This window comes from Miniopterus schreibersii (genome assembly GCF_964146895.1).
Source record: "Miniopterus schreibersii genome assembly, chromosome: X".
NCBI lineage: Eukaryota > Metazoa > Chordata > Mammalia > Chiroptera > Miniopteridae > Miniopterus > Miniopterus schreibersii.
Genome location: NC_138104.1, coordinates 88,051,777 through 88,075,891, shown reverse-complemented (window position 1 = coordinate 88,075,891; position 24,115 = coordinate 88,051,777). Strand labels below are relative to the sequence as shown.

The 24,115-nt window shown below is 39.0% G+C and overlaps 1 protein-coding gene across 5 annotated transcripts in view; it reads right to left on the bottom strand.

Annotated features, from left to right (window-relative positions):
• DMD (dystrophin) overlaps positions 1 to 24,115 on the bottom strand; it is a gene marked incomplete at its 3' end in the record, with an annotated part of 1,946,774 nt that overhangs the window by 482,499 nt on the left and 1,440,160 nt on the right. For all 5 annotated transcript variants that reach the window (XM_081125527.1, XM_081125528.1, XM_081125524.1 and 2 more), the window contains one exon: positions 6,927 to 7,138. In XM_081125527.1, the coding sequence (XP_080981653.1) occupies positions 6,927 to 7,138 (212 nt within the window). The remainder of the gene's footprint in view (positions 1 to 6,926; positions 7,139 to 24,115) is intronic.

Below are 24,115 nucleotides of genomic sequence, written 5' to 3'. Positions count from 1 at the left end.
TCTTATAGAGTAGGGCAAGTCTCCAGATATTTTTGAACCAGGGCCCAGGATAGAATAAGCTAGTATAGTGACATGTAAAAAGTAGGTTCCATTGCTAATATATGTTTAGAAACTATGTTTCTAAAGCAGCTTATAAATTTGAAGAAACGAGAAAAGATTTGTAGTCTTAATGACATGTACATATACCTTTTCAATGAAACTGTCTATTGCCCATTCTCTCCCTCCCCAGGCTTTACTGGGTGCTTACATAAATGGATTAATAAAATATGTGGTCTTTGTGATTGACTTTTTTCATTCGGCATCATGCTTTTTTGGCTCATCTATGTTATAGCAACACTTTATTCATTTTTATTGCTGAATAATATTCCATTGTTGGATATACCACATTTTAAAATCCATTCATTAGTTGAAGACATTTGAGTTGTTTTCTACCTTTTGGCTATTATAAATAATGCTGCTACAAACACCTGTATAAAGATTTTGTGTGGATATATGTTTTCATTTCTCTTGAGCGTGGCACTTTTATTTCAAATAATAATTCCATGTGAAAACCTTTTTAAATTACTGGTTCAATTTCTTTACTCGTTAAGGTCTATTCAGATTTTCTATTTCTTCCATCCATAATATCCTCCTATAATTGTTGGATTTCTGTGGTTAGCAGTTATATACCCTTTCATTTCTAACATTAGTAACTTGAGTCTTCTCTCTTTTTTTTCCCTTAGTCAGTCTAGCAGAAGTTAATATTGTTCATCTTTTCAAATAACCAACTTTTGGTTTTGTTAATTTTTTTCTCGTTTTTCTTTTCTCTATTTCACATAATATTTATTACTTCCCTCTTTCTGCTTACTTTAGGTTTAATGTTCTCAGTTTTTCTAGTTTCTTAACACGAAAGGTTGGGTTACTCAGTTGAGATTTTTCTTCTTTTCTAATATAGGTATTTATAGCTATAAACTTTACTCTAAGCACTGCATTAGTTGCATCCCGTAGGACTTTTGTTTGGTTTTTTATAATCCTCACCGGGGGATATTTTTTCCATTGCTTTTCAGAGAGAGCAGAAGGGAGAGAGAGGAAAACATTGATGTGAGAGAAACATATCAATTGGTTGCCTCCCACACACACAGAGACCAAGCCTGCAACGGAGTACATGCCCTTGACAGGTAATCGAACCTGAGACCTTTCAGCCCGCGGGCTGATGCTCTAACCACAGAGACAAACCAGCTAGGGCCATTATGTTGTGTTTTTATTTCCATTCATCTGGAAGTATTTTTGCATTTCCTTTGTGATTTCTTCTTTAACTTATTGGTTATTTAAGAATGTGTTGTGTCATTTTCTCATATTTGTAAATTTCCCAAATTTACTTTTGTTATTGATTTTTACTTTCATTTAATATGGTCAGAGAAACTACACTGTATGGTATCAATCCTTTTAAATGCACTGGGATTTGTTTTATGGCCTAGCATATGGTCTATCCTGGTGAATATTCTATGTGCAATTGAGAAGAATGTGTATTCTGTTATTATTGGGTGGAGTGCTCTATAGGTGACTGTTAGTTCATAGGTCTTGTTAGTTCACAGTATTTTTCCAAGTCTCCTATTTCCTTGTTAATCTTCTGCCTAGTTGTTCTATCCTTATTAAAGGTGGGGTGTTAAAGTTTGTTTGGTTGAATTTATATTTCTCCCCTCTGTTCTATTAGTTCTTACTTTATGTATTTTTCTTAATTCTTGTCTTTCTTTTCCTTAGAGTGCAATTAAGATCTGTCTTCAAGTTCACTGATTCTTCTGCTAACTTAAGCCTGATGTTGAGCACCTCCATTGAAAATTTCATTTCAATTATGTACTTTTAAACTCCAGAATCCCTATTTGGTCCCTATTTATAATATGTATCTCTTTATTGATATTCTCTATTTGGCAAGACAAGCATGTAACCTTCTAGGTCTCCCAGGAATATGTCAGCCTTTTTAAAGTGCCCTGAAGACGTCTCATTCCCCAGATCTTCCTTTTAAGTTTTTTTCCAGATCCTGATTATCTACACTGGTAATATAGCCTCAGACAGCTGCTATTTAAACTATTGCTGCTGGCTGTTTTGGATAAACACTCAGGGGACAGGGTTTTTCTGGGAGTTAGCTCAAAGTCAGGTCAAACAAATGGCAAGGTCTTGTGTATAGGTTTCTTCTACGGAGTGGCAAGACAGATCAAATAGTGGTAATGCTCTGGGTATAAAATGGGTCTTTTTGAGGAACTCCAATCCTGGTCTTCCCTCTCTGGTGGCTGTAAAGCTGGTAATTTTCAAGGATACTGTGTAACTGGGGAAAAGTGATGGCAATAAGCCAAGTTAAAAAGCCTCCAACCCTGCTGTTCTCACTGAAGTGCAGCAATTTTCATATTGTTGCCAACCTTTGGTTAATTTCCAGAGTTCAGAAAAGGCAATTTGGACAATGTTTACAATTTGTTGCTTTTATGAAGGAGTGGATTTACAGAGCAGCCACATTATATTTTCAAGCCTGGAACAACTTACACTGTGAAAAGGAAACAAGGCACAATATGGTGCAATCAGAGCATAATGCTATTTAAGTCTTGGTGACTCTGCATTAAATATTTATATAGTATTGCAGTACCTGGGGAAACTACTCATTACTTTCTGTGCTTTATCAGTGATATAGGAAGCACTGTACACTTTGAGAAGTTTAATAACTTTATACCTACTTTGGGAGGAAAAGTACTATTAGGTTATTGATTCTTTCTCCCTAATCAAGTGAAAACAAAGAGGAATAAAAAAATGCATGAAGAAATGGCAGATCCTGGAAAGAAGATTTCTGATGTTTTCATTATTGTATCAGAAATGCAAACCTCGAACTGCCAGGATGGGCCAATTGGCTGATTTAATTTTGTGCAGTCTAAAAGTAAACAAAACGTGTGAAAGAAGTATTCAGTTTCCATTACTGTACATATCCTCACGGCAGATAAGGATATTATCTAATACCATTCATCCCCCCAAATAACTGAAACTATAAAGCTCTACTTCCATATGGGAAAAAGAACTTTCTCTGATTAGTTTCCTTCCTAGCAAAATAATTTGAGATCCTCAAATAGCTACTGTATTTATTATATATTATAAATTCAACTTTTTAAATATAACTACATGATTACAATGTACCTATGTTTCAAATTCCCCGAAGAATGCCTTCAAAACACAGATATGTTGTAGCCTTGGACATGTTTATTTGAAAATTTGATAAATTATTAGAGTTCTCACCTCAGATAGCTTTAAGTGTTAGATAGCCAAATCAGCTAGGCTCAAACTAGAGTTCACTTCTCTATTGAATTCATGTTCTCTTAGCTCATTCAAGCACAAAACAGCTAATGCTGTCCCGTTTGAAAAGCTTTTATGCTGAGTTTGACACAAAAGCAATCACGAAACAGACAAAAAGGAATTTCTCTTTCAAAAGCTAGAAGGGGGAAAAAATAAATGAAAACTCTGAGCCTGGGTAAATCTCTCTTGACACTGGAAAAGAAAGTTTAAAATCATCAAGAAATAATTTTCCCAAGAATTCATAGCCAAGTTTGGACCAATCTTAATAGTCTGGGGAGCAGGTTGTGAAGTCAACAAGACACTGCCAAATGAAATAAATCCCATGAAGACCACTGTTGGCAATTCTAGGTGCCAATGGCATATCATCTTACCTCTCATGAAAGTTAAATGGCACCGTATCTCACAGTATTCTGTCATAGCTACTGGCAGGAATTTTGATTAAAATAGAAATCCTGTATGATTTTCCCTAATTTCTGTCTTTCCCTCTCAAAACAACATTATTGTTTTGAGGGCCATGGATAAAATCAAATGAAGCCATGTGGTTAACAAAATCAACTACTGTATGTTTTTGTTTCCAAAATTAAGGGCTATATAGGAAAAAAAGAAACTAAACAAATATTCTGCTTAAGGACCTGCTGATTAATTATTGACACAATAGGCCATGTACATTCTGTTGTTTTGCCAAATCAAAACTCTCCAGTTGTCATCTCCTTCCACCCTCCCCATACTTTCAAGATGGGCTTTTTACAGATGCCATCTCAGATTTGATTTCTATTTTATGAAGAGGTTGTTAATGTTCTCATTTTTTCTCCACTATTTTTTCTAACCCAGAGAGGAGGTTTTCTAATGTCCAATGGGTAAGAAAATGTTTAAAGCTGGAACTTAATGAAATATTATAAAGAATTAAAAATGATAACTATTAAAATTTATGTAGCAACATATATAAATATTTGGCAATAATACTAATTTTAAAATCAGAAATCAAAATTGTATCTACATTATGAAGACAATTAAAATATGTAGATAAGAAATGGAAGAGATTAAAGATAAATATTAGCAGTTATGAGTACTAAAATATCAGAATTGTGATTTTTTTTCTTTAGTTTAGGTATGGTGAGTGGTTTAAAATTTCAAAGAGTGTAACAGTGCTGGTGGTTGCCTTTGAAACCATTTCATGGTGACATTGAAGATAGTCATCAGTGATCAGCTGTCCAACTCTGTAGACACAGCCTAATGATTGCCTTACAAGGCTCACTGGCTCTCTTGCTAATCTTAGGCACAAAGACTCAGAAAGAATTTATGGAGCAAAAAGATCTTTGGTCGAATCAATCAATGTCTCTTTATGTCTTTTTTTCATAGTTTTTTTTCCTAAAAGAAAATTGTAAGTGATAAGCCAGCTAATATCACTCAGTAGTGACAACACAGTAAGACATAAAGTCCAGACCTCCATTTTATAGGCTCCCTGACTTTTATAAGAATTAAAAATAGTAGTTTCATGAAAATGAAATCCAATTTGCAATTATCTTTTTAGTTTTTCATAGTAAAACAATATGAAAACTTCTCCCCAGTATACTATTTCATTACTTTTATTTTCCACTTGTTGGCTTATCGGTAATATAATATTTGCCAATTCATAATTACAGTTGTCTCCTTTTCTGATTCTCATGGTGTCTCTTGATTTGTTTTAACCGCATGGCCCATGGAAAGAAAGAAAATCTGTGAGGTCATTTATAAGAGTAATTGCTATATGTTAACATCCTAACTCTGCTTCTTATAAGAGGAGTTACTGAAATTGTCTAAGGCTTTAGTTTTCTTACCTGCAAACTGGGAACAATGGCCTTTTCATGGAAGGTTTCTGAGAGGTTGAACTAAGCCAATATATGTAAAGTGAATAGCAGTTTTTGACAAATCACAAGTGCTCACTAAATGTTAGTTCGTATTAGCATTAGAGTTACTCTTAGTTTTAGCATATGTCATTCAGTAAATGACAGGGAAACACTACAGTTTGGGTCATCTTTGTCTGTATGATGAACTTACATTACAGTTGCAGTGATGTATATGATTAAATTCCTCACACACATAACACACCAAAAACCATCAGTTTCCGTTGAGAACAGCTGAGACATTTTTATGATGTAACTGTAGGCTGCCTATTCAAAGGCAAATTTTTTTATTCTCAAAATTTTGACAAAGATAGCGATTATAATACAATCTTGTCTTTGGTTTAGGTGTTAAAACATCTTGTTTTGACAATAAAATTGTTTTTTTCTCCTTTCATATTTTCTTCTGCAATTCTTTTTGTGTCTTATTTAAAGCTCCTTGCTTTTCTAAGAGCTGTTAAATCCTAATCATTCTTGCCATTACTTTAGGATTCTCATAGGTTTTAAGATGATTATTTCTCATTTGCCAACTTCCAGAGTCACCTTCTCCTAATGAAACCTGTCACTGTATGCCTCTCATCTCTCCTTCCCCTCATCTAAATCAAGGGTCCACTCCAAACTTTTTCCCTGTTCATTCCTCCTCACCAGTTAACCATCCTGTTCCATGACCTGCTAGATTAATAGCATCCTAAATTTTGGGGGAGGAAATAGGAATGACATAACATACTGAATACCTTATGGATAAGAGCAGAGCTTTTAAGAATAACCACATAGATTCTATATTTCACATAGTCAGATCAGGAATTGGGAAAACCATTATTAGAAATTCATAATTCATCTATGTCCATCCAAGTGAGAAAATCTTAGTGGCACCAAGTATCTCGTGAAAGAATGAAATTTTATTTGTCTACTCGTTGCCTCCAAATGAGGTCATGATACGTCTGTAAAATCTTATGTGACTTTTTCTACCAGAAGGCCTTTTTCTACCAGAAAAACATCTATAGAAGGTTTTAATCACTCAACCTGATCAAGTTCCCACCAATTAACCTCCCTGTTTAAAATTTCCTAAAGGCGACCCTTTGTTGAACATTTAAGGTCTTTCCAAACTGTCCCATACACACAAGGTTTGAAAGAATTAAGTGAATGTCAAGTGCCACGCATGGTGCTTGATAAAACATAGTCAAACAAATTTCATTTCCTATTCCTTTTTTCTTTCTTTTATTCTGAAGAGTTGTAGATTGTTAAGGGGACAAAAATGTGATGTAGTTTTGGGGGAAACAGGAGGAAGGAGAGAAGTTGGGCTGCAGGTCAGAGAACGGGAGGAGGCAGTGAGAATACACCTTACCTTGGCTGTACCCTCACAACCACCCTTCCCTTCTCCATCAGGGCCCTTATAAAGTAAGAAAAAGTACACTTGTTTGTTACTTTTTCTAGGAAGGAATTAACTGATTGCCTTTGTTTTCCTACCTAAGTATGTATATCAGCTTTGAGGAAATTTTAAAAGATGGTATGGTGTGAAAACCAGCCCACTATATCCAGATTATTAAACTGAATTAATTTTAAGATAGATATTACTCATCAATTTTCCTCTGATCTCTACTTCGTCTACTGTTCATTTCAGCTTAAATGTAATTTCCCTTTAAAACATTTACATTAAAAATCATTGTTTTAAACCTTGGTGTGATTGCATCCAGAGTACCCAGTATTGAATTTTGAAAACGCAGCTTTGATTCTGACCTTGGTTTCCTTGATTTTCCTTTGGATTGCATCCGCTGTGTAGGGACCCTCCTTCCATGACTCCAGCTTGGCTCTGGCCTGCCCCAAGGCCCGCTCAGCCTCTTCCTTAGCTTCCAGCCACTGTGTGGAGTCCTTTAACATTTCATTCAGCTGTTGCCTCCGGTTCTGCAGGTGTTCCTGTACTTCATCCCACTGATTCTGAATTCTTTCAACTGGAGTAAAAGGAAAAATAAATACATACATGTAAATGCTAGTCTTTTTTTTTTTTAAATATATCTTTATTGATTTCAAACAGAGGGAGAGAGAGAGAGAGAGAAACATCAATGATGAGAGAGTCACTGATCGGCCGCCTCCTGCACGCCCCCTGCTGGGGATGGAGCCCGCAACCCGGGCATGTGCCCTGACCGGGAATCGAACTGCGATCTCCCGGATCCTAGGTTGATGCTTAACTGCTGAGCCCCGCCCGGCTGGGCAATGCTAGTCTTAAGAAGACATTTTCAATTTAACATCCAAACATCTCACGTTTTATATTACTCATAAAAAACTGGTCACTTTGTTATAGCTAGGATGACTGACAACTGAATTCCTTACTGTTTTCCAATGGCAAACACGAGTTTCTGTTTAATGTTCTCCCTAAAGGTGACCCAGAACATCAGTAGTATATCTAAAATTTTAACTTTGCCTATTCTCGATCCCTAGAACCAAATACAAATAAACTTTTAGAAAGGTTCTTCAGCAGAATACCGCAAACACCTCGCCCTTACCACTTCAGTCTGACGTCCAGTACCATCACCGGCATTTCATTCCCTGAAGGCTTTGTGTTGCCACAAAGAGTTTGCTTTGCCATCTAAGTGGCAGGCTAGATGCACCAGGGAACTGACACTTCCCCTCCTCCTGCCCCACCTCCCAGGAGCAGCCTGTAAGCAATGGCTGGTGGTAGTAAGGGTAGGAATATTCTAGCCCCCTCGATGCCAGGGGAGATGACTGTGAGGCGTGGGTTTCTCAAGGGTTCCAGAGCTCTCCCAGGGACATAAAGCTCCAGTGGCCCACTGCGGTAGCCTGCTTGGTAAGGCACCATCCTTTACTGGCTGCCTTGCCATACCTGTCTCACTTCCTCACTCCCTTACTTATATTTTTCTCAACTCCCAAACAAATCACTTGCTCTCAAAACCTTTTCCTAGGCTCTTCTTCCGGGGCAACCCAAGAACAGATAGGCATTCTGGAAACTTCTTGTAAGAGTATCTAAAAATTCATGCTGATTATGTTTTCTAAGTATGACAGGCTTATACTCAGGCTATTTTTTGGTATCATTGTGAGTCAAAGATGGAGATGGATGGGCTATAGCTTATGCTCCAAAATACTTAATTTTATTTTATTTTAAAAAATTTATTATTTTTTTAATTTATTATACTTTTATTATACTTTTATTTTTTTATTGATTTCAGAGAGAGGCAGGGAGAGGGAGAGATAGAAACATCAGTATCAGTGATGAGGGTCATCGATCGGCTGCCTCCTGCACGCTCCCTGCTGGGCCATGTGCCCTGACGGGGAATCAACCTCTATCTCCTGGATCCTAGGTTGATGCTCAACGGCTGAGCCACACTGCCTGGGCAATACTTCATTTTAGGATTTTAAAAATAAATATGACCACACTATTTTGTTTTCATTGACCATACCATCTTTTCTTTACTTTGGTTTCATAAAATGGAGATCATGTCATAGAAAACAAGTAATAAACCACCATCCACTTTATCCTGTAAGTAAGAAACCTGACAAACCTGACAGACATTCTAGAGTCTTCCCTAAGCCTCATTGAACACCATATGCAATTGGTTGCTAATATCTCTAATACAGAATTTCCCTCTTTCCACATATTACAGGGCCAAGTTATATTCCATTTTGCCTACGAGTCTGCAATAAACTCCATATAGTGTCCCGCCTCAAGTCTCTGTTTTTCAATGTAACGTCTACACTTTAGACAGAGTAATAACTAATATAGGCCTGGTCACCCCAATCTCTCACTTAAACCTTTCAAAGTCTCTCCACCATCCTCTGGAATATCTTAGTTTGACATACACGTTCCTCTGTGATCTAGCCCGAATAGTCTGGGAGGTTTATTTACAAAAGAACAAGTCACAACCCAGTGAGGATGTAGGGAAACCACCAAAGAAAATACAAGAACTGGGCCTTGCAGCAGTGGCACTGTTCCTACAGCTACTCGCAAGAAATCAGGGCAGGGACAATTAGGAGGAGAAACCTCCTTGGAAGAGCAGTAACCTTTTGTCAAGGGACGCAGTCAGCCTGAGGCAACTTCACAGGAGGGCAACTAGGAAAGAAATATCCTGACCTCACTCGGCCTGCCCTCTTCAATTTCCTACTAGGGCTCCCCAGTGGCTAAACCAACTGGAAGCCAGAGGGCACAGGAGATCTATGGTGACACAGGTCAGCCTCCCAGAGCGGACGGCAGGGCAGAGGAGGGCAAAGACTGGTCGTGGGTGGAAAATAAAATGCATACAGCACAGACTTCACTCATATGGAGAATCTACTGGACAAAATGCACTAACGAGCAAAAGAGAGACAGACTCATAGACAGAGGGCAGGCCGACAGCTGTTGGGGGGGGAGGGGCTGGGTGGGGGTGGAGGAAGTGAGCACTAAAGAAAAAACTAATGTCCGGCCGGTGGGGCTCAGTGGTTGAGCATCGACCTAGGATCCAGGAGATGGCACTTCGATTCCCGGTCAGGGCACAGGCCCGGGTTGCGGGCTCCATCCCCAGCAGGGGGCGTGCAGGAGGCAGCCGATCAATGACTCTCTCATCACTGATGTTCCTCTCTCTCTCTCCCTCTCCCTTCCCCTCTCTGAAATCAATAAAGATATATGAAAAAAAATAAAGAAAGAAAACACTCATGGACACGGACAACAGTGTGGGGATTGCCGGGGTGGGGGGTAGGGCAGGTGCTGGAGGGTAGGGGGGTACATGGTGATGGAAGGGGACCTGACTTGGGGCGGTGACCACACAATACAGTGTACAGATGATGTGCTGTGGAATTGTGCACCTGAACCCTGTCTAATTTTATTAACCAGTGTCACCCCAAAAAATGCAATAAAAAGGAAGAAAAACCAGCACAGTATTATAAAATTGGGCTTCTCATTTCATTACGTCAGTTTAGTCCTTCCCAATTAACCGTCGGTGCCTCCATAAAGTTTTGAGAAGTTTTGTGTTAAATAAGCGCTTGAGGCATTTTGTAAATGGCCACCAGGACTAGACGGACACTACAAGGCTGGCGATTGTGACAGGGACTCAAGAATCTGCTACCTAGGATACGTACCACCAAGAACGTGGCGCTCATTATTTTTATTGGGTTCATTTCTGTCAGGCGGGGTGTTTGCTGTGTGCTGCAAAACCAGTCAACCTACTGTGTTCCAACTTCAGTTGACATGTCAACTGCTCTTTAAATGCCAGCCCCTCCTCATGATCTTTGCGCACCATTGTTTCTTGCTGCCCCCGCCGCATGGTGTGGCACCTGTTATAGCTGAGATTTAGTTACTGATTCTTCTACTTAATCTTCAGTTTACAAAAGTAGTGGTGTAACTGCTATTATAAGAAACTGTTTAAAATGTAAATGAAAAGGTCTTTGAGTGTTCTGAAATATTTTTCCATCATAGAATAACACAGAACTGATATGCCAATTACAAACCACTTTTCCAACTTATCATAGCGGCTACTTTATCACAGTTGGCACTTTATTTTCCTCAGCCTATTGTCATATACTATATGTAACTGAAAATAATAAAACTGACCTTCCTTAAAAAGTCTTTGATTCCAATTGGCCTTTGCCTTAAGCAGCCTTATTTAGTGACATTATAGTAGGCTAACAAAATTTTTGGAATGCCTAGTATTTCTTACATAAACATGGTAAGTCCATTCATATTCATGCCAGCAAATATTTTATACATCCTATAGTTCATTTAAATAGTGTAGATATTATCCATATTTTTAAAATGGCCATCACTTGATATGAAGTAGATTTTTTTTTTTCTATTTTGTGGTTAGATATTTCTTCATTGAGGAAAAAGGAGGGAACTTTTATAGCCCAGACCTTTATTTCAGACAAATGTACAATCTGAATGCCTGTTCAATCACAGCAATGCAAGTTTTCATACCAAAGCGGCCACGTGTGTGTAACGTAGCAGGATAAAATGGCTTATTGCGGTGTGCATCCCACTAAGGGTGTGCTTTCTCACCCTTGACCTTCAACTGTACATGGTCATCAGAGAATACTTTAGATAAATTCACAACCTACAGACTCACTCAACAATCCATCTACTCCTCTATGTACTGCTTTCATCAATCCATCCATCTAGCCTGCTGGTCACCATTCAATTTACCATCTACGAGGTAACAGGCATTATGCTGCGCGCTGGGGAAACAGAGTCTAAGACTCCCTGGCTTCTGGTTGGTGCCTGTGAGAGGTATTATTCATTCTCTACTCAAAGGATCCAGGATGAGCAGTTCCAGTGAAAAGATAATGAATTCAATCCTGGACCTATTCAGTGGGAGGTTTTGAGGACCATCCACATAGGATTATTACTATAGTCAGATGGACTGAAGGGGCTAAGGCATAGCTGTGCAGGGTAGGACAAAAGTAGGTTTACAGTTGTCCGTATAGAAAATAATACAATCATTAATAAGTAATAATACAAGAATAAACTCTGTGTTGCACATACAACTGTAAACATACTTTTGCCCAGGGCTGTATATTTTGAGAGACACAGGGAAATCCAGGATTGCAAATCACTACAGGAGAGTACGGATATGGTATATAGATTAAGCAGAACAGAGGGTTAAAAATGGAGTCCTAGAAAATACACCACATAAAGACAGAATGTAGCAAAAGTAGCCGATAAGATGAAAAATGACTAGAGAGGCAGGAAGAATCCTTGGAAAGTGTACTTTCATAGAAACATGGACAAGAATGAATTTCAAATACGCTCTGAAATGCCATAGATGTCACAAGAGATGATAGAAACCATATTAAAGAACATTTATTTGAATGCTTACTCTGCTCAAAGCACTGTTTTAAGCTCTTTATGTGTATTAATTCATTTAATTATCAGGATGATCTTATGAGGTAGGTATTATTGTCTACATTGCTGTTGCTGCTCTCCTCATTGAACAGATGAAGAAATAGAATATTAAAGAACTGGTTTAAGGTCATACTGATAGTGAGTGGCAGAGCCAACACTTGGGTCCAAGCAGTCAGACTCCCCAAAGCCCATGTCAAAAGTACTCATTGGCTTTGACCACCTGGGATTCCTTGAAGACCAAAATGGATTCTCACATACGGTTGGTTTTTTTCACAAGGGGAGATATATCTGCTGACTGCCTTTCTAGAATCCATCTAATTGTACTTAGGCTAATAACATTGGCTTCGTTGAAAGTATTCATTGGCTTTGACCACATGGAACTCCTTGAAGACCAGGAAATGACTTCAGTGAAGCGGTAGAAATCTTATCATAGGGAACTGACAAATGAATCAGCCAGTGATGGCTGAGAGTTGGAAGACAATTACCCCTTGTGGGTGACAACTATGAGGTGTGTTTTTCTCTATTTTTCAGACTTCAGTCATCAGGGTTGAACACTAGTTGCTCACAGCAATAACTTGCTCAATAACTGGCTTAATTACTGGCATCTTTCCTTTCTCTATTTCACTGTCCCACTTCCCTACTGTTACTTCCTGGGATCACCTTACAAATAAACCACTTTCACTCAAATCATTGTTTGAAGGTCTGCTTCTAGGGGAACCTAGTCTAAGTTAGAGTTATATTCATTAAAAAAAATCCTTAGTGCACAACCCAGTATTTGGCACTTAGTATACTTTCAATACCTGTGCAATGAATTGTACATGTAGACTACTTCAATTATTCATGCTTCCTCTTTATAATGATGCAAAAATGCCACTCCCAAAGTTGACCCTTGCCCGGGACCTGAGTCTTTCTTCCTGAAAAGCAGTCTCTTTATTGCATTCCAAGTTTACATAATTTGAACACTGGCTTAAGTCTTTTACATTTCCCCTTCTACTTTCCTTTTACTTTTCATGAGCTCCATTATAAGTAAACAAATATTCCCTGGGCATCCTTTGTTTATAAAAATGCCTTTGCATGAACCATTTTGTGTGTGTAAAACAACTCTGCTGTCATGTTTACTTTAGAATATTCTCATTTGATTTAAAAAAAACCCATAAATTAAAAGGTATGGAGGGGAAATCCTTTGAACTAAAATTAATCAATGATCTCTCTTCCTCTAACATTCTTTCTGTTTGTTTGTTTTTTTAAACATGTCTTTATTGATTTCAGAGAGAGGAAGGGAGAGGGAGAGAGAAACATCAATGATGAGAGAGTCAATGATCGGCTGCCTCCTGCACGCCCCTTGCTGGGGATAGAGCCCGAAACCCGGGCATGAGCCCTGACCGGGAATCGAACCGCGATCTCCTGGATCCTAGGTCAATGCTCAACCGCTGAGCCACGCTGGCTGGGCTTTCTCTAACATTCTTAAGATAAACAGAGATCAGAGGGAATCTGTTGGCATGTCTTGTTGCTTCAGCCTGTCTTTGAAATTAAGTTGTAGATTGACTAGTATTGAAAAGTACCAGTGTATATTGAATATTTTTATGGGCATTTTCAAATTTTGAAACATATGAGCTCTAGAGGGTAACAACAACAATAAAATATCATATTGTTATTAATGTAAGTACAATTAGATGAATACTAGAAAGCCAGTCAGCAGATGTATCTCCCCTTGTGAAATAATCAACCATATGTGAGAATCCATTTTGCACAGAAGAAATTATGGAGAGATTATTTACTTTAAAAAAGGATTCACCATAAGATTTCCCTCTATAGTCAATTTATCAAGTGTATTTAAAATATTATGTGACTTGTATTCCACTTCCAGAGAAATCCATACTTATATTCACCAAAAGATATGTACTAAATTAGAAGAGTCCCCAAATAGGAAACTACCCAAATTCCCATCTACTGTCAAATGGATAAATAAATACTTTGTGGTATATTTATCAATACAATACTAACCAGCAACAGTAATAAAATATCTACAACTATATGCAATAATATATATTAATCGCACAAACACAATGTTGAGGGAAAGAAGCCAGCCCCAAACAAGGACATGCTATTTTATTCCATGGACATAATGTACAAAAACTGGGAAAAGAAATCACAGTAGCGGTTACTCTTGTGAGATTGGTAGTCGCTGAAGGAGACATGATGGGGGCTTCTCAGGTTCTGGGCATTTCTTGACTTGGGTGTTGATTATGCAGATGTATTCAGTTTGTGCAAACTCACCAAGGTAGACATTTATGCTGTGTGCACTTTTCCTTATGTATATTATACATCAATAAGAATTTAAATAAAGTATTATTTGACTTGTAAAATGTATTCTCATACAACTTTGGAAAATTCATCTTTTTCAAAGGGGTTGTGAAATAGGTATCACGTGGGCAGATACAAATGATAATAAGAGATGCATGATTTTGGTAAGGACATGATACAGTTTAGACCTTAGATTTGTGGGATAAAGAACATTTTAGAAATACTCACTGGACAGTGAACCAGACTAGACTCAGAGAAACAAATCAGCGCATTGAGAATAATGAAGCAGCTATTCAGTGATTTAGTAAAAAAACCAAAGCAGTGGAATTGAGTGACAAAGCTGTTCTAAAAGTAGACCCTGCAGAAACACATACAACATTTTTTAAAGAAGTTGTACATATGTTCCATTTTGTCAAGGAATGAAAGTAAACATAATATCTGAAGATCATCAAAGAAAAGCTGTTATCTTGGAACTGGACCACTGTGGCAGTTGGACATCAAACTGGCACGGTAATTGTCCAGAATTGGGCAACAATTCAAACAACAGAATTTTACCACGCTCTCAGCGCTTCATCCAGGAGATTATTGATAGACCAAAGATATATTATGGCCATGTATTTGGTCACTAGAGCCCATACTGTTAGATTTACATTTATACCAGATTCATCTGTCATACAAAAGAGAAATAATAATAAAATATATGCATATAAACTCAGACAATCTGTGCACGTTGGTAATTGAAGAGCTATCCAAATGTGCGCATTTCTCCTCTCAGAGTCCATCATGGAAAGATTCTCAACTGATTTGTGCAGTAAGTAGACGCTGGATAATGAAAGGAAATAAATAACCATTGCTAAGACTCGGGATGACAGACTGGAACTCAGCATGGGTCCTGATTTACGGATCTCCAAAAGTGTCAAATTGGAAACACAGCAATCTTGTCAAGAACCACAATATTGCAGAGAAAGAAACACTTCCGTTGATTGAGTACTTACCAATCTATCACTTCAAGTTTTTAAGCTAGCTATGTTTGATTATCGATACACGTTCCTGCCTGATATAAATTCCCACAACATCTCTCGCAGGGAAATGATTGCCCTTTGAATATACATTGCAACAGAGCAAAGAAGAGCTCTGCTGCAGTTTCTGCACTGGAGTCGCAGCCTGAGAATTAGAAGTCACTGTGACTGAGTTTCAGAGAAAAACCTTCACCATTGAATCTGCAAATGTTGATTTGCCACAACTTCAATTTCCTCAGTTGATAAACTGAAATAATGGTAGGTGCGCAGCCAAAGAACTGCCGTGAAGACCAAGTTCCATAACAAATAAAAGCAAGGTGTTACTGCGTCTCCATACAGAGAAGCTTCTGCAATGAATTAGTCACCAGCGAATGTTCTCGATCTGCTGGGGGGAGCACACTGTGGATCTCAGCGATTCCCCGGAGGACGCATGAGTTCCAGATGGAATATATCGAGCTGGGAGAATTAAACTGCAGGGAAGCCTTGTGAGGGCATACGTATGGGTGAGGAGTAGCATATATCCAACTATGGTCAACTGTAAGAAAAATGATCCCAACTGAAGTTTGGACCATGGGCTCTGGACTGTTTGTTAGGATCAGAAAAAAAGAAAAGTGAAAATCACAGTTCCTTGAGGCTAAAACAGTCAACAAAATGTTAGGCGTGAACTGCAAACAAAGAAACCACCACTACCCTACTGCTGTATGAAGTTAGGATCCAACTACACTCAAGCAATGTGAGCCTATTTCAAGGTTTGACACTGAAAGGCTTACAAGGAGCCGAGGAATGTGAGAGTAATAATAACAAAATATAGGGAATATTAAGATTTCTTGCTCCTACTTCCACAAGGCATTTAAACCTGGTTCCATAGAAGGCTTATCTACAGTTAAGCTCTGCAAAGAGGGGTCTCAAGTTAAGGCCACTAAGGAGAGAAAGAAGCCACTATGCTGACCACGAAGTCAGAGGCAGCTAGTGTGAGCTGGTATTTGCTCCAGTGAGGAACAGGCCAGGAGGCCTGTGGTTGCTCTGCAAACACAGAATAAAATGCCTGAGCCATTTTGGACCAAAAAGCTGAAAAGAGAGGGGAGCTACAGGCACATGATTAAATCCTAGCCACTAGGACTGATTTTCATATCTGCTTCTTTTCTAAATCCTGAAAAGCAAGAATTCGGGAACAGCCAAGCATTTTAGTTTAACTTCATGGAAAACAGACCCAGAACAAATGATTAAGTTTAAAATATTTTATAATGCCAATCTAACAGGTGAAGTTAGTTTGAAGATGACAGAGATCAGTACTGTGATGCTATTTTCACACTCAGTCTGCTCTCTGTAAAATGGGGGTAATAATAAATGGGATTAAAGAAATAATGGACACAGGGCCCTGAGCAGAGTATCTGGCTGCTGGTTACCTCTCAGTTATAGGGGTGAAAGTGGGCAGGCAGGTACTGCTTTTGTAACACCACTGGACTCTGCAAACCCTGAGCTGTAAAGCAAAGGGGGGAGGGTAGACTGGATAATTCCTGGGTTCTTTCCAGCTCTAAGGGTCTGTGAAATATATGCTCCTTGATGCTCCTGTCAGAGGTAGAGGTTCACCTGGCAAGGTCACTGGAAAGAACTGGATGCCCAGTGCCTGGATGAACAAAGAGACACAGCCGTATGTGGCTCTCCTGGATGGACCACTGGCATGGTTCAGCTCGGCAACCTTATATTCAGCTGTGCCAAAGTTCAATTAAAATAAACTCAAGCCAACCTAAAAAAATTCCATTTTACATGATTTTTTATTGAAGTTTAGCTGACATATGACGTTAGTTTTGGGTGTAAAATATAACGATTTGGTATTTGTATACTATGTTGTGAAATGACTACCACAAGAAGTCTAGTTAATGCCCCAAAGTTCTTTCCTTTCTGGGGTGATATTTTTCTGTATATAGATAGAGGTGTGCTTCACACAGGTGTACCCACTCATTCATACCCATTAAGTGGTACTGAAGGGGAGCAGAGTATGCCATCCCCAAATATGCCATTTTGGCATTTTGATTATTTTGAATTAAAACTACTTAAAAAAGAAAACCCAGCTGGTATAAGAAGGACACGCTGGCCCTCCTTTGTCCCCCTGGAAGCATGAAATTAATCTCCCATGTGGGCCCTGTACCAGGGGGGTGGAAGGCACCCTTGTCACCAGACACAGGGAATTCAGGGCCCACGGGCTGTATAACAAACCCTGTTACTTCCTCGCTAATTTACTACCCCAAGCCTAAATGAAGACCCTTGTCTTGTTAATTCTTCACAAATTTCTTGTGTCTTTGTCTAAAAGATGTAAAAGCTGCCTGCTTTGGTTGCTTCTTTGAGTCTCATATTTTTATGGGCTCCTGTATATATGAAATAAAATTTGCTTCTCTCCTCTTAATCCATCTTATGTCAATTTAATGATTACACTAGCCATAGAACCTAGAAGGGAAAGGTTTTCCTCCTCTACAGTTTACATAAGATTTGTGCACTTGACACTATGTCAATTTTGCCTCAAGCAAACAAACAAAAATAACTGTAAATGAATATTGAGCTCTAGTTAATGCTATGCATGCTGAAGTGTTTAGGTGTAAAGAGGACTGATGTTTTCAAACTTACTTTGAAATCCATCAGAAAACAACAGAGGTTGACAGAGAGGTAAATGGATGAAGTGATATAGCAGAATCTAGGTGGTGGGTTCATGGGCATTCACTGTACAATTCTTTCAGCTTTTCTGTGTATTTGTGTTTCTCATAATAAAATGTTAGATAAAATTCTCTCTCACAGCAAGCACAAAGCAGGGTATTACTTAAGCAGCTTTCTAAGTATCTAAGACCACTTTCCAATTAAGAAAACAATACCATCTGTGGAGTGAGGACGTTTAAAAGATAGTAAACAGAATTTATAGGAGTGGAAATGGCACAACGTTTTGCTCCAAGTCACACCCAGGGTGTATGGAGAGGAGTCGAAAATGGAATTCAGACAGATCTCTTAATTTCCTAATCAACAGACTGTCAGAAACCATATTACCTCCTTTAAAGTATGCTGACTATTCTAATAGAGAAAATGAACTAGTCCTCTGAAGAAAGCCCACTCTCCTGTTTTGGTTATAAAACACAGGAAGATGTGCTTTGGTTCCCATATTGAAAGATGAATTAAAGTAAAAGAAAGATTGTATTTTTGCCACTGGTTGGAAAGTCAGAGATTTTGAGAAAATACCAACATCTAGTCATAATGAAACATGTAAGTTGTTTTATTAATTACATAAACAGGTATATTTTGAAGTATATTATTTGATCATTAAAAAATAATAATAAAATGAATTAATTTAAAAAATGATGCTTCCTTTGGCAGGGGGGGAACTACTGGTTGAAATAAGAGCTTGAAGTTGGGGGAAACACTTGATCTGTAGTTGTGCAAAAATATTTTAGTTTCTAATCCTAGGTCACTCACAAGACACAGGAAAGAAACTATCTAGATATAATACAGATACAACATATTGCTGGACAGTCATCTGTCTGGCTTGCCTCAGTCATCAACTAATTAAATGCCAAATGTAGAAAATAAAGTACTCACAACTCAAAAGGGTTCAGAAAGAGTTCATTAAATTGGAGGTAAATGTGGTGTCAGGTGGGTACTAGACTTCCCAGGATGATAACTTCGTAAGTTATATAAATGTCTAATCACTGTGTTGTACATCTGAAACTAATATAATATTGTATGTCAACTGTAATTGAAGCAAAATAAAAAAATAGCAGAGAATGTAAATTGGAGCTAAAGGGTACCATTACAATTCCAGCACCATGGATTTACTACAGTTACCAGCATGCGACGCAGACAATAAAACTCAATCATCACTGTAAATTTGCACATCAAAATTGATGCATGTGTTGGAATAAAAATATGCAGAAAAAGGCATTATTTTTCTCCCTGAACATACATTAAATTTCATCCCTCAGCTTGTCACTCAAAATTTTATTCGACGTGTGCTGAAAATTCAAGTTGTACCTGAAAATCAAAGTGGGCTTACTTCTGTCTTTACAAACACACTCCACAGTCTAGCCATCCAAGTTAAAATAAAAATAAATACATATAAAACAATGCCTTGAACAGAAACTATGGGCCAAAAAGCAAAATGCCAGGTATTATCTCTCGATAGACTTTCCTGTATTTCTAGTCTCCTTACCTTCCCCTCTTCAGGTTTATGTGTCTCCCACCCAGGTCCAGTTCCTCCCTAACTCAGTATTCCAACTGCTTCCACCTCCTAAGAGAAGCGGTTGTTTCCCTCCCCTCCTGTATCTTCCATCTCAGTCTAGAACCTCATCTGAAAAGAAAACAACACGAAGCAAAAATTCTTTCTTTTGGCCCTGCGGCCTCTCTGGCCAATGCAATGTGTTTCTCCTCCACGGAAGAGTGGTTTATATCAGGTGCTGCTGACACAACGGTCTGTGTCTCAGCAGCATGAGCATCATCGGGGAGCTTGTCAGAAACGCAGCATCTCAGGCCCCAGCCCAGACCCACTGCACCGCTCTTTGCATTTCTGGACAAGATTCTGAACGCGAGAAGGTGATTTCTATGCACATCCCGGTTTGAGAAGCACTGGTCTACACTCACTATTTCCACTTCCACACCTCGCATGGCCTTCTCAATCTCCCGCATTTTCACTTTTGCCCCTGAAATTACTTTAGAAGATTAGAGCAATGACTTTCGACTTACTACAGCGCCTCCCTTCAGTATTTTCCATACTGATGAACACTCCTCGATGCCTCCTCCTTTTGATCAAAGTGGCAAGATTTACTTTAGATTTTATTCTGCCCCCTTGGCTACTCCTCAGCCTCCTCTGCTCACCTCTTAAATGTTACTGTTCTCTCGGGGTCTCCTGTTGGCCTTTTCTTGTCACTCGACTATTGTCTCTGGTAAGTGTGTTCCTATTGCTTCATTTACCACCTTGACTGTGATCACAGTCAAACCTGTGTTTTAGGCTCAAGGCTCCGTCCTGAGCTCCACACCAGCCTTGCCAAACTGCTACTAAATCCCTTTTAAATACTCAAGGAATCAACACCTGATTACATCACCTTCGGCCTTTGCCCTTAATCGCAACGACCCACGTCTATGCCTCCACCTGGTGGCTCCAAACCACACCTGACCCCTCTTCACGGCTATGCTTCCGCCATGATGCCGAGTCATTCATTCCGCCTCCTTAGTCGTGCTTCCAGCCTCTCATCCAGGCATCTCTTCCCTAGACCGTTTCAGTGAAAAGCTTTCCGACACTCTCTCTTATTTAGTGACTCATAACCTCGCTTGCACATTTGAATTGACTACGGTGTTTTAGAAAAAATACCAATGCCTGGCCCTGGCCAGTGTTGCTCAGTGGTTAGAGCGTTGGCCTGCGGACTGGAGGGCTGTGGGTTCCACTGCAGTCAAGGGCAAGTACCTGGGTTGCAGGTTCAATCCTCAGCCCAGGATGGGGAGCGTGCGGGGGGGCAACCAATCAATGTGTCTCTCACATCGATGTGTCTCTCTCCCACTCCCTCCCTCCCTTCCACTATGTAAAAAATCAATAGAAAAAATATCCTCAGGTGAGGATGGAAAAAAAAATCAATGTCTGGGCCCTATTCCCAAAGAATTTGATTTAGTTGGTTTGGGGGGGAGTCCAGTCACTGGCATTTTTTGAAAGCTGCCCCTAGGGATTCTAACACGCAGCCAGGACTGAGAACCACTGCTCTAATACTAGCTTTTGCACTCCCCATTCATCCTCAAGACGCTGGTCAGAGAGGGCTATTAAGCATGAAAATCTGAGTTTGTCATCACTTATTAAATTTCATTAATGTTACCCTTCCATTGCTTTCAGAATAAAATAAGAGCTCATGACCTTACAAGACCTTTTGTAATGTAGCCCTTGTCTACTTTTCCAGCTCCTTGCTTTCCAGTGCCTGTTGTGAGCTCTATCCTACAGCTTTAAAATCACACAGGAGTCCCCTATAAGCACGATGTCTCATTTTCCTCTGCCTAGAATATTCTCTACCCCTTTTCACTCTGTAGCACTCTGCTCAAAAGCCACTGCCACGAGTTATTTTTCCCCTGACCATTTTCTTCCGCTCTACCCACCCCTTATTTCAGGGGCTTGGGTAGGGCACCTGCCTTATGGTTTCTAGAGCACTCTGTTCTGGCCTCACCTCTGAACACACTGATTATATTATTTGGCAACTGTCTATTTACTGTCTGCAAATAGGCCTCTGAATGGTAATCACTTGAGGAGAGAGAATGTGTTTTCATACTCAGGACCCATCACAAGTTTGGCATATAGGAGGGTGTAAAAAAATGCGTGGAACAGGTGAAAACAACTTACAAGCCACAAGCAAGAATTTATGGGCTACTGCAAAAAGAAAAATAATCACAAACATACAATATGTAAACAAAACAAATATATACATTTAGTCAATGTTATCAAAGTAAAGTACATGTTCAAATTCTTTTAGACTTTGTGAAAACAGGGCTTCTGTCTTAAGGGGGGAGAGAGCAAATGAATTAATGGAGTATAGCTTCAATTGATTCTTTTAAATGCTTCTCTGGAAGAGCAGAGTGTGAGAGTAAAAATAAATACAGATCAATCAATTCGGGTTCATCTGACACATGTACTGTTATTAAGACAAACACAGGCTCAGTGATATAAAATATATTTTAGACTAAAATATTGGCTAGAAAGCCAGAAAGGAAACTGTATGAAAGACTGGAGCTGCCGTTCCCTGGCCCCATTTTGGGATAATCTTTGTTTATTTAAACCTCAGCAACTCTTCAATGTTATAGCAAGTGATGTGAAAATGGGGACGATAAACGGTGACTCTGTCCTACCCTAATGATCCCAATTCAAGTGAAAAAATAGTTTCATACAAAACATGTACATAAACTCTGAACATTAGTGTAGCAGCTCCTAAACTAGTGCAGCAGCTCCTAAAATGAAATGCTTGGGTTTACAAGAATCAACAAAAAATTCTGTATATGGCTCCCATGACTTCCATTTATCTCTGGGTACATCATAACTAAACATCACAGAAGAAAGAGCCAGGGGAGAGACAATGCCTTGGTGAAATGTATGGCTAAAAAATACACGGGCAGGAGAGTGTGACTGCCTTGATTTTAAAAGGAAATTCTTCTTAAGTAGAATTTCCATAATAAAAGAAATAGAAAAAATTTCAACGAGGTAACCTATGTGAAAAGTGCCTTATAAATTGCAAAGCTGTCAGTGAACATAAGGTATTATTATTATTTTCTTATAATGACATATAAAACTGATGCCTTTTAACCAAAACAAACACAAAGACATGCATACGCTGCCCGAACTTGGTCTTAAAAAGAATATACTTTTGTTCTGATAGGATGTGATAAATAAAGAGCCATTTGATTTTCTGATAATGATTTCTTTGGATACATTTATTCATTTTTATTCCTTTGTCTATCCATATGCACTCACTGAAAACCTTTTCTTGATAATCTACTGTGTGTTGAGACTTAGAATGTGTTCAAAATCAAAGCTGCATACGGAGTAATAAACATTTCATAAGGAGACTACCTAATTCAATATTCATATGCATTTAGAATCTCCGTCTTTATAGAATCCACTTATTTGAATGCATCACTCATTAGGAAGAAAAGCTGAAAGGGGGTTTTCACGGCTCCCAGGGGCGGTGTGAGTTATGGGGAGGATTTTGGTCTGTCTTCAGTGCAATGGTAATCGACTAAAAGGTTTCATGCTGGGAAGTGACACAATCTGATCTTGGTTACAAAAGATGAGTCATGCTGCTAATTAGAGAAAAGCTTGGAGAGGAAGGCAAGAAAAGATACAGAAACAGAACAAGATGCTGGGATAGGAGTTCGAGTAAAACCTGACCGGGGCTGGTAGACTGAAAGATAAGAACAGATTCGTAAACTATTTGGAAGATGAAATACACAGACGTGGCCTAAATTCTTCGCTCTGTGCAGAATGCATTGCCTGGTGCATGATAGGTGCTTCATGAATGCTCATGGGGTTATAAAAACCTTGTAATTCTTTAAAGGGGTCTTAGAAGCTCTGGTCCTGTCACAGAAAGACTTTTCTCTCTCACAGGAAAAGTTGGAACTAAGGCTCTGAGCACTGTTTCTCAGTAAGATATGCCTAAGTCACCCTTCTAGAATATCTGCTACATGTAATCTCTGCAAATTCTTACCTTAAAGCATTTTTGTTGGGAACTCTTACTTGCTTGACTTTCTGAGGTATTTTTGGCTTGACTTTTGAGTAATTTGTAGGTAAATAAGTAGGAGAGGAAAGTTGACCCCTTTCGTATGACAGTGGTGAAACGGTTGCTGTTGGACACTGGCGTGAAGCCGTGACTTCATGTTGAATGTAAGGTGACAGTGATCCCCAAGAGGAAAAGCAATGCAACCAGTTTGCCACATGGAATGGCTAAAATGGGTACGAGGTCAGAGGTGCCAATATGAGAGCTATCATTCACATAGTGATAATAACTGAAACCGCGAGTATAGGGACAGAGGCAAAACCTTGGGATGTCTGGAGAGAGGCAGGCTAAGTGCAGGGAACCGAAATGAGAGGTTTGGGAAAGGTTATATTATCTCTGATTTCAAGGCAAAGGCTTTGGAGATGACACTTGAGAAGTGGTCCATATGATAAGCGAATTTAACTTCTTGGGTGGTCGCTGGTCGCTTCAGTGAAGTGGTGAGAGCGTGGGCCACGAGGGATTAGATATAAAAGGAAATGAGAGAAATGTTTGTAGAGTTTACTC